Source organism: Bos grunniens, chromosome 8 (assembly GCF_055505025.1).
Source record: "Bos grunniens cultivar Pamir isolate PY7600 chromosome 8, Bosgru_T2T1.0, whole genome shotgun sequence".
Classification (NCBI taxonomy): Eukaryota; Metazoa; Chordata; class Mammalia; order Artiodactyla; family Bovidae; genus Bos; species Bos grunniens.
This window is the reverse complement of record NC_141172.1, coordinates 50794733-50816944: the sequence shown is the minus strand read 5'-3', so window position 1 is coordinate 50816944 and position 22212 is coordinate 50794733. Positions and strand designations below refer to the sequence as shown.

Sequence of the window (22212 nt, the reverse complement as noted above, 5' to 3'; positions counted from 1 at the left end):
CCATTGAGAATAATGTTTGCTGTAGGCTTATCATATATGACCTTTACTATGTTGATGTAGGCTCCTTCTATGCCCATTTTTTGAAGAGTTTTCATCATAAATGGGTGCTGAATTTTGTCAAAGGCTTTTTTGACATCTATTGAGATGATCATATGGTTTTTATCGTTCAATTTGTTTAATATGGGGTAACACATTGGATGATTTGCATATATTGAAGAATCCTTGCATCCTGGAAATAAACCCAACTTGATCATGGTATATGAACTTTTTGATATGTTGCTGAATTCTGTTTGCTAAAATTTTGTTGAGGATTTTTGTATCTATGCTCATCAGATACAATATGCTACAGGTCAATATACTATGATATTGGCCTGTAGTTTTCTTTTTTTGTGTTGTCTTTGTCTGGTTTTGGTATCAGGGTGATGGTGGCTTCACGGAATGAGTTTGGAAGCGTTCCTTCCTCTGCAATTTTTGAAAGAGTTTTAGAAGGATAGGCATTATTTCTTCTCTAAATGTTTGATAGAAGTCTCCTGTGAAGCCATCTGGCCCTGGGCTTTTGTTTTTTGGGAGTTTTTTAAATCACAGCTTTAATTTCAGTGCTTGTAATTGGGTTGTTCATAATTTCTATTTCTTCCTGGTTCAGTCTTGGAAGACTGAACTTTTCTAAGAATCTGTCCACTTCTTCCAGGTTATCTGTTTTATTGCCATATAGTTGTACATAACAGTCTCTTATAATCCTTTGTATTTTTGCACTGTCGTAACCTCTCCTTTTTCATTTCCAATTTTGTGGATTTAATTCTTCTCTCTTTTTCTTGATGAGTCTGGCTAAAGGTTTGTCAATTTTGTTTATTTTCTCAAAGAACCAGCTTTTAGTTTTATTAATCTTTACTATTGTTTCTTTTTCATTTATTTCTGCTTGGATCTTTATGATTTCTTTCCTTCTACTAATTTTGTTTATTTGTTTGTTTGTTTTTAGTTCTTCTTTTTCCAGTTGTTTTAGTTGTAAAGTTAGGTTGTCTACTTGATGTTTCTTTTTGTTTCTTGAGTTTCTAGAACTGTATTGCTATAAACGTCCCTCGTAGAACTGCTTTTGCTGCACCCCATAGGTTTTGAGTTGTCGTCTTTTCATTTTGTTTCTAGAAATGTTTTGATTTCCTTTTGATTTCTTCAGTAACCTGTTGGTTATTTAGAAACGTGTTGTTTAATCTCCATATGTTGCTGTTTCATACACTTTTATTCTTGTAATTGATATCTAGTCTTATAGCATTGTGGTCAGAGAAGATAGTTGGTACAATTTCAGTTTTCTTAAATTTACTGAGGTTTGATTTGTGACCCAAGATATGGTCTATCCTGGAGAATGTTCCATGTGCACTTGAAAAGAAGGTGTATTCTTCTGCATTTGGATGGAATGTCCTGAAGATATCAATGAGATCCATCTCATCTAATGTATCATTTAAGACTTGTGTTTCCTTATTAATTTTCTGTTTTGATGACCTGTCCATTGGTGTGAGTGGGGTGTTAAAGTCTCCTACTATTATTGTGTTACTGTCAATTTCTCCTTTTATGTCTGTTAGTGTTTCTCTTATGTATTGAGGTGCTCCTATGTTGGGTGCACAGATATTTACAATTGTTATGTCTTCCTCTTAGATTGACCCCTTGATCATTATGTAGTGTCCTTCCTTATCTCTTGTAATCTTCTTTATTTTAAGGTCTATTTGGTCTGATATGAGGATTGCTACTCCAGCTTTCTTTTGCTTCCCATTTGCATAGAATATATTTTTCCATCCTCTCACTTTCCGTCTATGTGTGTCTTGAGGTCTGAAGTGGCTTTCTTGTAGACAGCATATATATGGGTCTTGTTTTTGTATCCATTCAGCTCGTCTGTATCTTTTGGTTGGAGCATTTAATCCATTTATATTTAAAGTAATTATTGATATATATGTTCCTATTGCCATTTTCTTAATTGTTTGGGGATTTTGTAGATCTTTTTTTCTGTTGTATTTCTTGACCATATAAGTTCATTTAACATTTGTTGTAAAGCTGGTTTGGTGGTACTGAATTCTCTTAACTTTTGCTTGTCTGAAAAGCTTTTTATTTCTCCATCATTTTTGAATGAGATCCTTGCTGGGTCCAGTAATCTTGGTTGTAGATTTTCCCCTTTCAGTACTTTAAATATATCCTACCATTCCCTTCTGGCCTGCAGAGTTTTTGCTGAAAGATCAGCTGTTAAGCATACGCAGTTTCCCTTGTATGTTACTTGTTGTTTCTTCCTTGCTGCTTTTAATAATCTTTCTTTGTGTTTAATCCTTGTCAGTTTGATTAGTATGTGTCTTGGCGTGTTTCTCCTTGGATTTATCTGTATGGGACTCTTTGTGCCTCTTGGACTTGATTGACTATTTCCTTTTCCATGTTGGGGAAATTTTCAACTATAATCACTTCTAAAATTTTCTCATACCCTTTCTTTTTATCTTCTTCTTCTGGGACCCCTATAATTCGAATGTTGGTGTGTTTGATATGGTCCCAGAGGTCTCTGAGACTGTTCTCAGATCTTTTCATTCTTTTTACTTTATTCTGTTCTTCAGAAGTTATTTCCACCAATTTATCTTCCAGTTCATTGATTTGTTCTTCTGCTTCAGATATTCTGCTATTGATTCCTTCTAGAGTATTTTTAATTTCAGTAATTGTGTTGTCTCTATATGTTTATTTTTTAATTCTTCTAGGTTTTTGTTAAATGATTCTTGCATTTTCTCCATTTTGTTTTCAAGGTTTTTGATCCTCTTTACTATCATTATTCTGAATTCTTTTTCAGGTAGTTTCCCTATTTCCTCTTCATTTATTTAGACTTCTGTGTTTCTAGTTTGTTCCTTCATTTGTGCAGTATTTCTCTGCCTTTCCATTATTTTTTTTTAAGTTATTGTGTTTGAGGTCTCCTTTCCCAGGCTTCAAGGAAATTTGAATTCTTTCCTTGATGAAGGTTGAATTCTTTCTTTCTTTTGGTTTCTGTTCTCCTAAAATTGGTCCAGTGGTTGGTGTGAGCTTTGTATAGGGTAAGATTTGTGCAGAGTTTTTTTTTGTTTGTTTGTTTTTCCTCTGATGGGCAAGGCTGAGTGAGGTGGTAATCCTGTCTGCTGATGATTGGGTTTGTATTTTTGTTTTGTTTGTTGTTTAGATGAGGCGTCCTGCACAGGGTGCTACTGGTGGTTGGGTGATGCCGGGTCTTGTATTCCAGTGGTTTCCTTTGTATGAGTTCTCACTCTTTGATACTCCCTAGTCTTAAAGTCAGTGCTCCTATTCCAAAGGCTCAGGGCTTGATCTCTGGGGCATATGTTCCATGCTGAACAGCCTCAGAAGCTTCAGGCTTAGCATCTTGAAGTTCGGCTGGGAAGACTGGTGGGTGACAGCTGGTCACTGTCACCAGGGCTTGCTCAAAGTTCTGACGTGGCTCTGGGTGCCTCTGGTCAGCTGTGTCTGAGCTACTTCACTGGGCTCTGAGGGTCCTGGGCATCTGGCAGAAAGGGCGCAGAGATGCAGCACATGCAGGAGGAGATCTGGACTCCTCCCAGCTGCATGTGCCACCAGTCCCATTCTTGCTATCCAATAAATGAAAGAAAAATAGATGCTGAATTGGTAAATGAAATATGTGTAGAAATAAACAATTATTCCATTTGATCTCATTTCTTCATTTGTCAAAAGGGAATAAAACCCATGTTGTTATCAAGTTTTAAGAAGAAAACACACTTTAAGTTGCTAAGAACTCAATAAATACTGGTTAACTTTTTACTCCTTTATTTATTTTTTTCATATTCTTTGCCACAAATGGGTAGAATGAGAAAAAATTTAGTCCATTTGTTTCTGCTTCCTAACAGTTTCCTCAAGAATTATAATGGCTTTGTTCTTATTACAAACCAAAGTTCATAAGTATTTTTCTGAGCTAACTCTGTATAAAAAGAAAGCCAAAAGCAAAATACTAATAAAATCATTATGCTGCTGCTGCTGCTAAGTCGCTTCAGTTGTGTCCGACTCTGTGCAACCCCATAGACGGCAGCCCACCAGGCTCCCTCGTCCCTGGGATTCTCCAGGCAAGAACACTGGAGTGGGTTGCCATTTCTTTCTCCAATGCGTGAAAGTGAAAAGTGAAAGCAAAGTTGCTCAGTCGTGTCCGACTCTTCGCGACCCCATGGACCGCAGCCCACCAGGCTCCTCCATCCATGGGATTTTACTGGAGTGGGGTGCATAAATCCTAATTCTTCAAATTCAGTGCCTAGGAGAGACTTCACCATCACTTGGTAAATCCTGTTGCACAGCCTCCAGGTTTGTGTGACTGAAACAGGACACTGGGCCCTGGAATCTGAGTAAAGTGCAATCTCATTTACTGTGCATCCTGCATCACTCTCAGAGAACTACATGGTAAGCAACTAAATTTCCAGAACATAAGGTCGAGTTTTGGGGGTATACCAACTTATGGGAGATACTTCTACCACCAGACAGAAATACTTACAGAGTAGAAACTTGAAGAACATCCACCTGTAACGGTTCTCCCATCCCCTTATAAAATATGCTTTTCTTTTAAGGATTCTTGGCTTATACTAGCGGGCTTTCCTGGTGGCTCAGATGGTGAAAAATCTACCTGCAATGTGGGAGACCTGGGTACTATCCTTAGGTTGAAAAGATCCTCTGGAGTAGAGCATGGCAGGTTATACTAGGACGGATTTAACAGTTTAGGGTCTTAGACATTCTATTAAGATTTTATAATCACGTTAGAAAAAAACTACACAAACTACTAGTTTTCATGTGCAACACAGGGCTGTCTCGAGACATCTGCATAGGCCAGCTCTCTTTTAGGGAATGGTCATGCTGTCTGCTTGCAGCAAACATTACTTGATTTGTCGGTCTGTGCTCTCCACACACACGTGCTGCTGGGGAACAGTGGTCCACTTCTCCGCCTCCATCACCATGGCTTCTGCATCCATCAGTCCAAATCCATAGAGATGGCTCACTACAGAAGGCAAGAAGTTGGTCAGCTTTACCATGGTTGGTAGCAACCTATGCTATATATGTTGACGTATACTTTCACTCTGTAGAAAAGCCAGACACAACCCAATGGGAGCCAAGCTTTCCTTCTAGTAACAATTAAAAAACAAATAAAACAAGTAAATAATCAAAAGAAGAAAATAAGATGAATGCATATTGTTCACTGAATATGTATTGTAACTAGTAACAGAACTACCATTTATGAATTGTTATTACATGGCAAGTATTAGTCCATATTTTTACATTTAATCCTCCTAACAATCTTAAGATGTTAGTGCTATTACTATTATCACTCATGGATGAGGAGAAAGAAATTTGGCTGAGACTGACTAGCAGTTCAGTGGTTGAGCCAAATTCTAACCCACAAAGATTTACTACCAGGCTCCACTGTTAACCACTTGTATTCAAGTGATAACACCATTCCATTTGTAAGATAAAATAATTAGTAGGTTTAAAGAGAAGTGTACACAACTTCTCTTAGTGCAGTCAAAACTACCATGCAAGAAATACCAATTTTCTGACATATCTAGTTTTTTGGTTGAAAATCCTAGAAGACATAAATCATTACCTTTCCTCTAGCATATGAAAAATTTATTAAAGTTTATGCATGAAATATTTGGAGGCTTCTAAACTTTCCTGACACCTTCTTATCCTCGGATGTTGTAAACTTTTAGTTCTCAGTGAGAATATCTATTTATCTAAAGCTAAATTTGACCTAACTTTCTCAGAAACTTTACCTATATATAGGAAAACTTAATGATGATACAGTGATAGCTACATTTGCAACTCTTTCTAAAAATACTTTAAAATCCCAGTTGAATACATAAAATCTCCACCTTGCATTAAACTCTTTTATATCTTTAAACACAAAGTCCTACTTTACTCTGCTATGGCAAAGATATATGTAGAATTTTTATACAGGTACTTTTGCAACTTTTATTATAAATATTTTTCTTAATTAAAAAATAATGTATGTTCATTGTAAAAACTTGTAAATACATCCAGAAAAGAATAATTAAAACTCATCAATAACCTCATCACAAATTGGTAACTGTTATTAACAAGTCTATTTAGATTTAGTTACATAATATTACATGAGGCAAGCTTGCCTCCTTAATTTGAAGAGATACAGAGTAACACACATATAATAGAGGAGAAATGTCAAATTTGGGATTAAGGAAACCAAATTGTGGAGCTCTTTTGTTAAAGTTCACTGAAATCCTATGTTGTCACTTATCACTTAACCACAGTCTATATCATTTCACCATGGATATTCAAAGGTATTTTCTTGCCCTGGAGGAATTGAAATTATTGATGAAGACACAATGCGAGGCTAACTCTTCATGGTACCCAAATATCTCCAAGCCAGTGTCAAGTGATTTTAAACCAGTATAATTTATAATTTAATCTCAGTTCAGGGAAATAAGATGAGAGATTTGATTGATATGAAGGGGGCGGGGAAGAGGGTGAGGGGGTGGGTTTGGGGAGGGTAAGGATTTTGAATAGTCTGCAAAATGGGTGTTTCGGCCCCAGCTCAGCTTTGCACACTGCCCTTCCCCACCTCCCTACCCCCAATAATTGTCAACTTAACAACCTTTAGAATAAATTAACACGCAGAGCTGTCAAATACAACAAACACTTCATGGCTGTTAAACAACCACTTGAGTTAAGTAGAAAAGCACCTTGAGTCTTTATGAAGGCTGTAAATTGTTTCCTTTTCCGACTCAATTCCTACCCTCCAGAGACAAGGTCTGTTCATGTAATACTCAAAGGAGGTGTTCAGAACAAAGGCTGAGTAGCTCCCGTTAAACTACAGAATGGCGAGTCAACAGAAAAAAAATTTTTATTACTAGAATATTAATAAACAAGGAAATTAGACTAGATCAGTGAAGGCCACCAAATCTCTAATGGAGACTTGCAGCATTTTAAAATATTTTAATATACTGAAATTGAGAATCTGTCCACAATCATGATACACAGCTGAAGGAAAAAAAAATGAAATAAATTTATTTTTTCTTTTTTTGGGAGGAGGGGGGCAATGCCAGCAATGTATCAACTCTCTTCTGAATGGCAGTTATTTGTTTGGTTTTTGGTAAATACTAAAGAGAAAATAATTACACAATAAATGTGTTGGGCAGATAAACTCCTTCAAAACATGGTGTTAACAGGGAAAATAGCCATTAAATGGTTTGAAAGCTCTAGTAGTTTTATGAGATATAAGTGACATGTAATAATTTTTTTTATATGACATGAAGTTTCACATTCTAAAATTAACTTATAAATTCAGAACATGTGTTTTATTTTGTTTGCTTGTTTCTGTTTTGGTGACCATTTGAGTCACATCTCGCTCATCACACTGTTACCATTGTTACTATGCCACACGGGGTATGATTTCTCTTCAGTGACTGCAGGGCCTCTGGCTTAGGAAGAAGTTCCAAATGTATTTGTGAAGTAAATGAATGTAACTGATCTGAGAAACTGTATTTAATTCACCAAGTGGCATAAAATGTTTCCAGGAGAATTGTAAGGGGGAATTAGGAGGCCTGTTCATTTTGTTACAGACTCCTATAAACTCATCATTAATAACTAAAAATGTATCCTAGTGTAGAGCCAATATTCCCACTTTCAAAAATTTTACAATTACCTGTATATAATATGCCATGCAAACAATTGGTTGTGATATGACCATTCTGTAACTAAAATAGTTTTATCTATGCACATTTCTCATGCCATGACCTGAGCCTGAAAATAATTTTATGATGATCAAGTGGAATCTCTCCATGCAGGCACTGTGCCAAACGCAAAATTCTATGGATTCAGTATTTAGAAAGACAATGAGGGAATAAAGCATGTATACAGACTAAATATCTTGAAGCATAGCTATGATAGGTATTTCAGAAACTAAATCTAACTCTTTGAAGAATGTGGTTGAACAAACTTAATAAAAGGAATTTGAAAAACTCGCTTACTAGTATATTTGTTCCATTAGGTGGCATGACTGTTTATGCAGAGAAGTTCCAAAATGTGGAGCTGCCTTGTGCCAGAAGTATAACTAGCTTTTATTCCAAGTAATCCAAAGGCTTCCCTGCTTGGACTGTTAGGTGGACAAGCAAAGAGAGGAAGATAGATGATGTTCCTGGGAGGTATATTTTCATTTTCTAATGAGACTAGAAGTGCCAAGAGGAGCTAGTCATTAAATACACAAGTAAATAATTGCATAGTTCAAAAGCAGATACAGTTGATTTAGACAGCAGTACTAGCTATAAGACCTAAAAAAGTCAGTTCTAAAGAAAAGTTAGAGAACTTAGTAGGCAAAGAAAAATTGAAATTTTGGGGCACAGGAAGTTATAACCAGGGAATTTGATATATCCTTATTGATGCCAGCTATTTTAAACCCTTTAAAAAGAAATATCACACTGATTGGCTATTTAATGATAACTCTAAATGGCTATTAGTAAAGCCCTGTCTAATATAGTAAAGGAATTGATTGGAACAAGTTTGTTTGTTCTTTAACTTTTTTGAGCTCCCTGAAGTAATAAGGCTTTTTGCTACCAGCTGTCAGATATACAGAGAATGCTATGTAGCAACCAGAAGGGCAAACAACAACAAAAATGGCTATGAGAGATTTAAAATTTTGCCTGTGACTGCAAAAAATACCACTAAGTAACTGCTATCCATTCCTGAGCATTTAGTATAAAAGTACAGTCAATTTCTTCCATTGGGGAAATCATTTCTTATGACTAGTTTGACTAAATGTCTAGGTTTACCCAACGTTGTCCTGGTTTGAGCACAGAATTCCTATGTCCTGGAGAAACTCCTTACTCATGGGCAAACCAGGTGAGTGGCCACCACACGTGGAACTGAGGGAGCATGGAGTGGCGCTGAACTTTCAGGTCTTTTCCTATCAATAGCCTAGTAACTGGGAAGCAGCTGTACAGGAATTCTGAACTTTGTATTTGTTGAGACGTATTCAATCATCAAAATATAAAGTGTGGTTGATAAATTAGGTTCGATTACTCAATTGTTAGAAAGGGACAGTTTCAATACACTTCACTGATATAAGCTAAGAATTTATCCCATTAATTATGATATCACTTGTGCAGTTTAGAGCACCTACTACGGTCAACACAATGAGGCTCTGAAAGAAACAGAAAATGCTGTGAGTTCTCAGACTGCCAGGGGATGAGATAAGAATAGCTCTATGATTTCACTAAGAAACAAAAGTGGTAACTGTGTAATCACTGTAAGTGTGTACAAAAGACTTCAAAAGTCAAGAAAAGAAATCAGTTAAAAAAAAAAGATAATGTATAAAAAGCTTCCAAGAGAGCCTGCTCTATAGAAAGTACTCAATGAATGTTAGCTGAAATTTGGAGTCCGGAAGATGACATAGAGGGGAAGGTGATATCTGGACTGGGCTTTGGAGCTCTCGTCAGATTCAGCGAGGTGGAGCCAGAAGCTGGGGCCAGAATGGAGCCTCCTGATTAAAGAATCATCAGGTCTGTGTACCGTTCTTTGGCGCAGTGAGTAACATGGCAGCGCTGGCATGTGGGGACAGTGGTCGGCAGGGCATGGGCATTAGCAGTCTATGTGGCCGGAAGTAAGGGGGAGAGAGTGGACTGTGGGGGAACTGGATGCCAACCATGACTGTGGGGTGTCTTCTGCCATCAGTCAGGCTGCTGTTCTTCTACCTAAGGGGAAAGCCACCAGGCTGAGAGATAGTTAGGCAAATGCAAATTACTGGCTTGAGGGGGGCTGCAGATCTGCAGGGTGGGGTTGAAACTTCCACTGAGATCAAAGAGCTCCTGCGGCTGCTGGAGTCCTCGCACCTTTGGGTTCTTTGATCCTCAATGTGCTGAACCACCTGTTCTGAAATAACTGCTCCCACCAGGGACCCTGCACCTCCCGCACCTACTAATCAAACCAGGCAGAGGGCGTGAAACACACCCCATTGCACATGAATAATGTAAATGCTTAAGTACTGCTTCTTTTAAAGTAGAAGTAAACAGCTAAATAGGAAAACATAAAATGTAAGATTCATAAGCATGAAGAAGCAGAAGTAATACTCTTCCGTCTATGTCAGCATTTCTACACCCAAACATCTTGACAAATGAAAACAGGATGCTTGCAGAATTAGCCTTTTCTTCCCTTTTCTTACTCTCTTTCTCAGATATCTATCTCTTTATTATGTATCCTTTAAATTTCAGCATGAAAAGCACATAAGCTTCTTAGAGAAATCAGAACTAGAACTGCAGTGCTTTCTTCTGCCTCCTCCTGCAAAATGCAGACTCCCCGGGGGCAGGAAAAACCCCACATCCAGCACCTGCCTTATTGCCTTACTTTGCATGGTTTGTTTTTAGTTTTCCTTTGCTTTTCCTAAAATTGTAGGCTCTACTAACAACTGCAGCCAGATCCAAAGATGCCAGCCATCACCAGCACTATCAAGGAATTGCATGTGGAAGGTTTCCAGACACTGATACTTGGCTGTCTGCGGGGTCTGCACTTCAAAGCACCCCTTGGGATATGTTTGGTCAGCAGCTGTAGGTAGTCAGGCAGGCTCATCATTACAGAGATGAAGTAAAAAGAGTTTAGGAAACCACTGCTGAGTTTTTCTCCTCCATGTACAATGTACTTCATTATACTTGGTGCATATGCACACAATTTATTATATATGCATACGCTAGTAAAGTAATGCTCAAAATTCTCCAAGCCAGGCTTCAGCAATATGTGAACCGTGAAATTCCAGATGTTCAAGCTGGTTTTAGAAAAGGCAGAGGAACCAGAGATCAAATTGCCAACATCCGCTGGATCATGGAAAAAGCAAGAGAGTTCCAGAAAAACATCTATTTCTGCTTTATTGACTATGCCAAAGCCTTTGACTGTGTGGATCACAATAAACTGTGGAAAATTCTGAAAGAAATGGGAATACCAGACCACCTGACCTGCCTCTTGAGAAACCTATATGCAGGTCAGGAAGCAACACTCAGAACTGGACATGGAACAACAGACTGGTTCCAAATAGGAAAAGGAGTACATCAAGGCTATATACTGTCACCCTGCTTATTTAACTTCTATGCAGAGTACATCATGAGAAACGCCGGAATGGAAAAGCACAAGCTGGAATCAAGATTGTCGGGAGAAATATCAATAACCTCAGATATGCAGATGACACCACCCTTATGGCAGAAAGTGAAGAGGAACTAAAAAGCCTCTTGATGAAAGTGAAAGAGGAGAGTGAAAAAGTTGGCTTAAGGCTCAACATTCAGAAAACGAAGATCATGGCATCTGGTCCCATCACTTCATGGGTAATAGATGGGGAAACAGTGGAAACAGTGTCAGACTTTACTTTTTTGGGCTCCAAAATCACTGCAGATGATGACTGCAGCCATGAAATTAAAAGACACTTACTCCTTGGAAGAAAAGTTATGACCAACCTAGATAGCATATTCAAAAGCAGAGACATTACTTTGCCAACAAAGGTCCGTCTAGTCAAGGCTATGGTTTTTCCAGTGGTCATGTATGGATGAGAGAGTTGGACTGTGAAGAAAGCTGAGTGCCAAAGAATTGATGCTTTTGAACTGTGGTGTTGGAGAAGACTCTTGAGAGTCCCTTGGACTGCAAGGAGATCCAACCAGTCCATTCTAAAGGAGATCAGCCCTGGATGTTCTTTGGAAGGAATGATGCTAAAGCTGAAACTCCAGTACTTTGGCCACCTCATGTGAAGAGTTGACTCACTGGAAAAGACTCTGATGCTGGGAGGGATTGGGGGCAAGAGGAGAAGGGGACGACAGAGGATGAGATGGCTATATGGCATCACCGACTCAATGGACGTGAGTTTGAGTGAACCCCAGGAGTTTTAGGTGATGGACAGGGGGGCCTGGAGTGCTGCGATTCATGGGGTCGCAAAGAGTCGGACATGATTGAGCGACTGATCTGAACTGAACTGAAGATACATATTTACTGTTATCTTTTAAAATTTACAGAGTTAAGAAGATATGCCTGCCTTCTCTTAAGGGGATTTAAGAAAAGATAAACATGTCAAATTATTTCTTCTTCTTCTCTGGCCATTCTTCCTTTGTTTGCTTCCAAAGTGACTATAATAGGAAAGTAATTTGTTTAAGGTGCTTGACTAGTATTTCTTGACTGGAGGTAGGAAAACTATTTTACTATCTTGGGGAAACTTAGCCATGTATTCCTAGGCATATATAGATCACAACTGGGCTTGTTTTTAGGAAACTATGATTGTTTAGACAGAGATGAGAACAAAATAAAAAATGTTCCACAAGGGTTTTTGGGTGAAAGCTAATTGAAGATTAGATTGACCATATGTCAGCTCCCCAGCCTAGATCTTCTTGTCATATAACCTGGACAAACAATTACCAGACTGGGATCTTAATGAGCCAGCAGTCAAAAATTCATATTTTTGAATTATTCACATATTATTTATAGATAATGCTTCATTTACCTTTCGTTTATGTTTGCCTTTTCCTTAAATTTGCATAAAGGCATAGAAAATCTGACTGATGTTTATATTTTCGTGTGGGACAGCCACGACCTCCAAGGCCTGGTTAGTATATTTTCATACTCAGTAGTTAATAGAGGTTGCAAAGATATGATTATTTTATCCAACTACACCAAACATCCATGGCTCACCTGATATGATGCCATCACCTACTGTTGATATGATGGGTGGCAAACCCCAAAGAGTGATACACAGAAGAGCTTATTCCTTGCAGCTAGGAATACCGCCTTCTGATTGGGAAGAAAGCCAACACTTATCTTTGTAAGTTTCAAGTGCTATGTAAGGCTTCTCGTGAAAATTCCTTTTCATTTAGATAAAACTCAAATAACGAACAATAATAAGGACATTTCTGTAAAACTCACAAAAATAGGCCATTATAGAAGACTGCATATTCTCTTAAAAGAAATAATACTTGAGATGGTTCTTATGTCCTGGATTAAGATTTGGATTCATAGAGGTGTAATTCATGGAGTAAATTATGAGACAGGGATATTTGGAATGGTGCCTTCCTCAAGAAAGCTATGTGGGCCTGGAATCCCATGAATGGATTTAATCTGCAGGTAATGAAGTAGCCAGCAATCAAAAAATGACATCATTTATTTAATTAATATTTTAGAAAGACTGATCTGGCATTGATGTGTGGGGTATGAAATAGCAGAAGGACTGAGGCAGGGAACTAGTTATTTCAATGGTGCAGGCATGGGAGACCATAAAGAGGGTTATGCAAGAGGTGAATGAAATAAGAAATCACATAAGAAAGGCGCAAAGAAATTTCACATCTCACACTGTAGGATGCTCAGTCAGAGTGAACAGGATCAGAGTGAATGGGGTGATCTAGAGAAGGATATTCCCTGAGGATAGAGGTAACCTTGGGGGAGAAATTGCTTTATAAAAGATGACTGATAGTTCTATTTTGGAAGTTCTGAGTTTTAAATGACACAGGAGAGCCCTGTGCAGAGATTCTAGGTTGGTAATGGATTAAGTCAATGTGGAAGATGGTAGAACTGGGAATCATTAGTCAGGAGGTGATCCTTGTCATTGAATGGAAGGCAGGGATGTGAATGTGGAATTAAGAGAATGTGAAAGGGAGGAAAGGAAGAAGGCAGAGAGGAGTGGAGAAGGAAAGAGAGCAAAGGTGTTCTCCCTCTAGAGCTCTCAAAGCAACAGTCCTTAGGGAATGGCCCAGGGAAAGGGAGAGAAAGGACTCAGGAGAATATCAGAGAAGAACGGGGCTGTATCTCTGCAGCACGAAAGGTAAGGAAAAGTAGTTCTGGACTGTGTAGATCAAAAGTATGAAACCCTGGAGAAAAACAAGGATCCTTCTGATCTGGCAAGCACGAAATGGTTGAACATCTTAAAGAGTAACTGCACTTCAAAGGCGGAAGTGGAAACAAGACTGCAGGAGAATTAAAAGACTGCAGAGTAAGGAAACGGAAGCAGCTAAATCAGACTGATGTGTTAGTCACTCAGTTGTGTCCGATCTTTGCGATCCCATGGACTATATGTCCATGGGATTCTCCAGGCAAGAGTATTGGAGTGGGTTGCCAGTCCCTTCTCGAAGGGATCTTCCCAAACAGAGATCGAATCCTGGTCTCCTGCATGGCAGGTGGACTCCTGACTATCTGAGCCACTAGGGAAGCCCCTAAATCAGACTACTTGTTGGGAATTTTTAATTGTGTAAGGAAGCACAGAACTAACACAGGACGATAATGTAAAAGTTCCCCCTCCCCCCTGAAGTTTGAAAAGAGAATGTGATCATCCAATTGACCAAAAGGAGAATGCGTGCAGCTGGGAGTACACGCATGCAGTAAGAGACTGACAAGAGATGAGATTTTTTATAGAGCATCTTTCATACATGGGATTCTTTATCCAAGCTACAGAAAAAAATTATTGGAGAGAAATTTTTTTCATTTCTTCTGAGGATACTATTTCAATTAGCAACACTCAAATTTGACTAGGAGAGAAATTAATTCATTACATACAGTGTATAACTTGGGCCGGTGTTTCCAAAATCTACATGTGCATCACCCAGAGGACTTGTTAGGGCACTCATTGTGCAACCTCACCAATTAGTAGTTTCAAGGCAAGGCTCAGATTTGCATTTCTACCAAGTTCCTGGGTGATGCTGATATTGTTGGTTCAGGGACCCCACTTTCAGAGTCACTTCTTGAAGCTACTACACTTAGTATCTTTCCTAGAAACCTAGTTTACCAGTGATAAAGCCTGGTTAATTAGGCTTATATCTCCAGCATAGGGCTTGAGTCTCTGCAGGCATGGTTTACAAATATCCTGCCCTCACGCCAGAAGTGCCAGAAGTAAGCTGCTTACACAGAAGATCATGCCAATATCTTTTCATGTGGGCTACCTACCAGAAATGTTTTTGCTTCTCTTACAAAATTACTTTTAGATGATAAAGTTCTCCTAATTAATCTATAGATGCAGATCCCTCGTTGTTCAAGCACAGGTTTGTGTAGATATTTTCTTCTTTGGATGCACATCACTTGAAGAGTTAAGTTCTCTGCATTGTTAGGATAGAATCACTGTTTGATTGAGATATAAAATCATGGTCAATCACAATGTTGAAAATAGTAAATGCAGTGAGGTAGCTATCTCTTAACCCTACTGCCTCTATAACTGAAGTGCACTTATCAAGCATGTTTCAAGTATGCTTCCCAAAAGAAGAGGTCCAGAAGTTTTGTATGGGTGGTAAACATATCTCATACATGCACCTTTTTAATACATTAGCTAATGAAATCTTTAAAATAGTCCTATTAGCCAGATAGTATTATTCACAATTTACAGTTGAAAATACTAAGTCTCATGAACTTAGTATTAAAAAAAAAAAAACAAAAAAACTGTCTTAAACTCACTGGGACTTGATCCCAAGTATTCAAAATCTTCATCTATTATACACATACTCAGTGATCACCACTATACAAAAGACACATAGTATTTCTTTCAACGAAAGTACTCAAATAGAATTCTCAGAATAAGACAGCAAAGGTAGGGGGGGCATTTTGGGATTTATCTATGCATCACAAATGAACACTGGAACATTTTATCCTCTCTGCTTTCTGCAAATCAACCGCATTAAAAACTGCTCTCTTCTTCAAAACTCATTAAAATAGTATGTGCAGAAAAAGATATATGTGAAGTTTGGAAGAAAAGTTAACTGGCCCAGAGCCCTTATTCTTGCTGAGAAATGACCTTCTTCAGTCATTTCTATCAGGAGTTTTCCCTGACTGAGAAAATATTATTAATATGGCAAAGTTACTTTATTTTATATTCATGCTGAGGCCATTTTTTTTATTACAGCTAACTAGGCATGCACAGATGGACAGATGGCACTGGGTAGCAAAGAGCAGCTTCCCATTTGTTAACATCCAGCAGTGATCACAATACCCTCTTTTTTTGGCTCTTTCAAAGATGACTCTGGAAACTTCAGGGTGTACCATGGCTTCTGGTAGAACATCATAAAATGAAGCCTGTTGAAACTATTACTGGGATGTGTGATGGAAGTTTAATTGCTTTCAAATGCCTAAGGCTAGCAAGATGTGAACATGTGTAAAGAGTTGAATTGAGATTCTAAGACAAAAAAAAGTCTGGATCTATTTATGTCACAGAAGATGTATTCAGATGGATTCCACAAAGTGATCGCCTGGTGTGTGTAACTGTACCTTCCTAGATGCAGTGGCCCTAGGAAGTTATGCATAAAACTAGGGAGGGATTAATTTTCAGGATTTCTTTTTGAATCCTTGGGTCTGGTTTATATTGTATTTATAAATACAATATAATACAATATATTATTGTATTATAAATATAATACAATGTACAATATAATATATGTACAATATGTACAATATATGTACAATAAAAATACAATAAATACAATATAATACAATACAATATATTGTATTTATAAATATAAATATTTATATTTATATTATACACTAGCATGAATATAAAGATCTCCATGGGTAGAAAAAAAGGATAGGCAAAACCATCTTTACTAAAGTTTAAAAAGAGAGGAACAATGTTTCCTTTCGTTCATTTGGCTTATCTTATTGATCTTGAGGGCTTCCTATGCAGCAAAAGTGGTAAAGAATCCGCCTGCCAATGCAGGAGACTTAAGAGATATGGGTTCAATCCTTGGGTCAGGAAGATCCTCTGGAGGAGGGCATGGCAATCCACTCCAGTATTTTTGCCTGGAGAACCCCACGGACAGAGTCTGGGGGGGAGTCCACAGGGTCTCACAGAGTCAGACACAACTGAAGCAACTTAGCATGGCACAGCATGTACATTGATCTTGAACCGATTTTCACAGCTGGAGCACTGCCCATTTGGCATGGTCTCAGTGTGGTCATAGCAAGTTAGAGCCTCCTGTCCCTCCCGGGGGACAGGGAATTGGTGCCGTAGTCTGTTCTGGGAAAGCTGATGCCAGAGTCCAAAACTGATAGGCAAGGACTAATTTCAATGACAGAGTTCCTCCTGTGCACCTCAATCACATCTCTCTCTCTCTCTCACATTTAAAGCTCTATTCCTTTGTAGAAAAGAAGGTCTGTTGGGAGTACCTTCACAAGACAGCTTGTTAATAATCATGAAAGCATCTCATATAGCTTTTTCACCACTGCCTTATGCCTGTGCTCATGTATCCTGCATATGTCAATTTTTAATCACTCCACATAAGAATCTCCTACTGACTCCACGTGAAATAAGCATATATTTGAATGCATGAAGCTTCAATTATTTTTGGTCAAAAAATCAGGCAGAATAGAGAAAGAATAAGAAGAGAAAACTAGATTTGTGCTTAAACTCATTCACTCAAAATTCTAAGATTTTACATCAAACTATGTCTAGAAGCTGGGGATGATGAAAAAGATACTGGAAAACTCTATCTGACTGCAATAACTTTGCAAATGAAGGTCCTGTGAATGTCAAGCTTGAACCAATAGATGAAGGTTAAAATGATCAAAACCATCTCTGGAAAGATACCTTTTAAAAGATACCTAGGCCTTTTTGACAATTGTGGGAGAAATTACAACCAAATTCCATGCGACATGGTTGCCTATATGGGACCCATGTGAATTAGATGCCTCTTGCTTTAAGGGAACATCATCCCACTCTGGGGGCTTTCCTCTTGGCTCAGTGGTAAAGGATCCACCTGTCGATGCACGAGACACAGGCTTGATCCCTGGGTCAGAAAGGTCTCCTGGAGAAGGAAGTGAAAACCCACTCCAGTATTCTTGCCTGGAGAATCCCATGGAGAGAGGAGCCTGGTGGGATACAACTCCTGGGATCACAAAAGAGTCAGACACACCTTAGCAAGTAAACAACAACATCCCACTCTGGGGCACATGACTTGTTGAGTCAATCATAGGCTAGATTTGTCTCCACTCAATTTCCTTATCTGATTCCCTAGTTCAGTTAAATAATCTGTGCAAAAAACTATGGTACACCCTAACATGTAATCATAGACATTTCATGCATTTTTAGGTATATCCTCTGATTGTTTAATCATATATAGTTGGAATTTAGTGCAAATTTTAGGCTTGTAAGATGCACAATACTGAACTCTGGAACAAAGCTGGACACATATCTTTTACCTTGGTTCTAAAGACAATTCTGAGAGCAAAACATATAAAGAGAAGCAAAGGATTTCCAGACAAAACCATCCCATACAGTATATTAAGAAAGCATAGATGCTGTCGCCTCTGGCAGGTTCAAAAAATTTATGCAGCTTCCTAGGACTACAGATGATTCGATGATTCTAAGTTTGCTTCACGCTAAGAAAAAGAATACTGATGTAAAACTTAAGAAAGGGAAAAAGTTACTTATAAACTGTAAATGAATCTTTCACTCTACCTGCAAGAGACTCACAGCGACTCCAGAAGCTAACCGGAATTGTGTCACTCGCTTTCTTTAAATGTCTGCAAACTGACATGGCAAATTCAAAGACCAAAGCTGTATGTGCAAATAATTCAAATATTGGAAGTTAAGTGGCTTTCTGAAGTTCATGGTGAACAATAATAAGCAACAAAAAGACTGGTTTGAAGGAAATTTGTGAAGTCTTCTTAAAGTACAGGTTCTGGCCTGACACTTTTCAAGAAGCAATCTCTTCACCACACCCTTTGCCCTGGGTTTATTAAAGAGCCATTTCCAAAAGCATTTCTTTGTCTTCACTTAAAGAAAAAGAATTTAGCAAAGATGATTATATATACCACCTCTGTAACTCTCCTCTTAGAAGGAGACCAAGAGATGATGAAAAATTCCACTGAATGTCACAACCTTTGAGGTGAGGAATATACAATTGCATGCTAAGATGAGAGAAAACATCATTGCAAGAGCATTTTCACCCATTTTAGCAAGTCAGTTTCTTCTATCCGTGTCATTTTGTAGCACATATCATACGACCCATGGATTTACACAATCAGCTTAAAAAAGAAAACTTTGACATCAAAGCAACTGGAATTGACTTTCTTGAAAGTCATTACTGTTATCCAGCTCACTTTCTCAAATCACTGCAGTGGCTCCAAAATGTTTTTCAAATCAAATAAGAACTTTTTACTCTAAGATTCAGGTAGCTTTGTTCTCAGTTTCTTTTAAATTACTTCACTCATCACATGATACCTACCCTTTTTGCATACTGGGCTCTCTTTCTCCTCCCTTATCCTGACCAATGCTTTTAGCACAGCTGTTTCCTCCAGTTTTAATCCCCAAATCCTCCAAGAGATACGAAGAAAAAATAATGCATCTATTTAAAATAACTGCTTTATAAACTATTTCATACAAGTTTTGGTTCCCAGGAGTAGCTCTCAGACTGAGAGTTCAACAGTCTCTTTATACTCATGTATGCCTCTCATCTAGGTTATATACATACCATTAACTCAAATCACTCAGGATCAGCAGATTATGCTTTTTTTCAAAACTTCTGACTCTACCTATTGTTTCTTGAAATCCAAGTAGTCTTCCAGAAAAGCAGAGAACACAAATAAGGAAATTAATCCTTCATCCAGAACCATCAACTAAAATCTTGGCAAATGGAAACAAGAACCCAAATCAGATAAAATAGGCTACAGAGAGCGGGACAGAATTACAAGAAATACGTGACTATAGTAGTGAAAGACATATTTGCAAGGGAGAGTGGAGCTAGTTTCATTCCTAAGCTACATTCTGTGTGTGTGTGTGTGTGTGTGTATGCATATATATAATGCATGCTCCATTTTTATCATACAAAATTCTAACAATATTAACCATTTATTAATTCAATATTAAATGCCATATGAGAAAGATGCATAACATGTAGATGATCAAGTTCCCTGAGTGTCTACCAAGAAGGAAGAGCTGTGCTCAACTCTGTATATGATACTGTTTTCCTTCTTCTTCCCTTTGCCACACACTGCAGCTAGGATGAATGGTCTTCCAGCTTTTCCTTGATTGAGTCTTAGTATGTGCTATATACCTGGCCTGAAATGTTCTTTACATCTGGTTAGTCTTTTGGACCATCCCCTTACTCCTCAAAGTCTCTCCTTAAATTAGGTCTTTTGCCTAGTGTGTAAAGTTTAAAAAGTTGTAATTTGTCCACACAGAGGCTTGTCCATGAATATTCATACCAGCTTTACTCACAACACCCCCAAATTAGAAACAGTAAAATTATCCATGGAAAGGGGAATCTTCGTGCACTGTTAGTGGAAATGTAAATTGGCATAGCCACTACAGAGTATGGAGGTTTCTCAAAAAAACTGAAACTAGAACCATATGATCCAGTAATTCCACCCTTGGGTACATATCCAAAGAAACCAAAGCACTAATTTGGAAAGGTACATGCACCCCACTGCTCACAGTGACATTATTTATAATTGGTAAAATACGGAAGTAACCTAAGGGTCCATCAACAGATGAATAGATTAAGTAGACATGGTATATATACACAACAGAACACTACTCAGCCATAAAAAAGTATAACAGTTTGCATTTGCAACAACATGGATGGACCAGGAGGCTATCATGCAAGTAAAATAAGTTAGAGAGAAAGACAAATACGGTATGATACCACATATATGTAGAACTTAAAAACTAAAACAAACTAGTGGATGTAACAAAAAAGAAACAGATGCACAGATACAGAGAACAAACTCACAGCTATCAGTGGGGAGAGGGAAACAGGAAGAGGTAAGATACTATATACAAAATAAAAAAGCTATATTGTACAACACAGGGAATATAGCCAATATTTTATAACTATAAATGGAGTACAGCTTTTAAAAGTTGTGAATCACTGTCATATACCTGGTATTTGCATAATATTATAGATCAAATATACCTCAATAAAAAATAAAAATGAAAATAATCTATGAAATAGTGAATGATAATACAAATTGTGGTACATTCTTACAATAGAATACAGGTCAGTAATAAATAGAATAAACCCCTCATATACTTAATGATATGGATGAACCTCAAAAAATATATGGAGAGAAAGAAGCCAGTTTCAAATAATCCTATCTGTATGAAAGTCTACCAAAGACAATCTAATCTATAGTAATAGTAAACATATCTGGTTGCACAGGGCAGGATTGAGGGGGTGGCGGGGGATAAGAAAGAATGCAAAAGAACTTTTTGGGGTGATGGGAATGTTTTACACCTTGGCTGTGGTGATGGTTATATAGATGTATACATCTGTACATTTAAAATAGTACTTCTTATAATATGTAAACTCACTCCAATAAAGTTAAGAATGTATGTGGATTTCCAGATGTACTGTTTATTTGTTTATAAAGCTGGGATTCAATCCCAGGTTATTTGACTTTGGAGCCCATGCTCCAAACTACTATGATAAGTGAGTTTTTTTTTTGTTTTAAATAACATAAGAAAATCACTGTTGAATTTTAAAAATCTCTGTAAGAGAATGTGCATGTACATGTAGGTAAGTGTTTTCCGATAAGACAGCCTTGGCTTAAGTCTTTCAGGCATCTTATTTTACAACTGGATTCAGAATCCAATTATTAGTGATTCACATGAATCCATTTCCCTACTACATGGTTAACAGCACACTTTTGGTCTGAAGTAGCACTGGCCCTGGTTGATCACTCCCTGTAATTACCAAGTTTACAGCTTGATGATTTTTATCTTTTTCTAAAATATCAGTTGTAACCACAAAATATTAAGCTTTGTTAACATGAAGGATAGCCAAACTCATTTGCTGAAAGAAGAGTTTTAAAAATACCTAAGGAAGTCCAGTCTCATTAGAATTAGCAAAATTGAGTTTCATCAGGTGATAACACAAAGAGAGACATCAACTCTCTCTTAAGTACACAAATTTTGCATATTGTTAAAAAATCAAATTTTATGCTTGTAGCTTTTATACTGTACATTAAAGGCTAAAGAGTTGACAGGACATTTATAACTACAATTTGTTCAGATTTGTCATTAGTTCCTATGCTAAAACAAATTTTCAAGGTTTAGTAGGTTGAAGTCAAGGTGATATTTAAACATTAAAATTAATTTGCAAGACAGTAGAGCTGTGTTTATATATGATTATAGTATAGTCATTGATAAGCAATTATGGAAAAAAAGGAAGACCTATTGTGCTAATTTCATTACAAAAGCCTTAATGCATTTTGTCTTGCTCACTCATATAATTTAATTAACTTCACCCCCAAAAC

At 37.6% G+C, this 22212-nt stretch overlaps 1 protein-coding gene across 5 annotated transcripts in view; it reads right to left on the bottom strand.

Moving 5' to 3' along the window:
* The window catches only part of PCSK5 (proprotein convertase subtilisin/kexin type 5), a 522373-nt gene that overhangs the window by 213005 nt on the left and 287156 nt on the right, over positions 1-22212 (bottom strand). For all 5 annotated transcript variants that reach the window (XM_086415564.1, XM_086415560.1, XM_086415561.1 and 2 more), the window contains one exon: positions 4879-4996. In XM_086415564.1, the coding sequence (XP_086271690.1) occupies positions 4879-4996 (118 nt within the window). The remainder of the gene's footprint in view (positions 1-4878; positions 4997-22212) is intronic.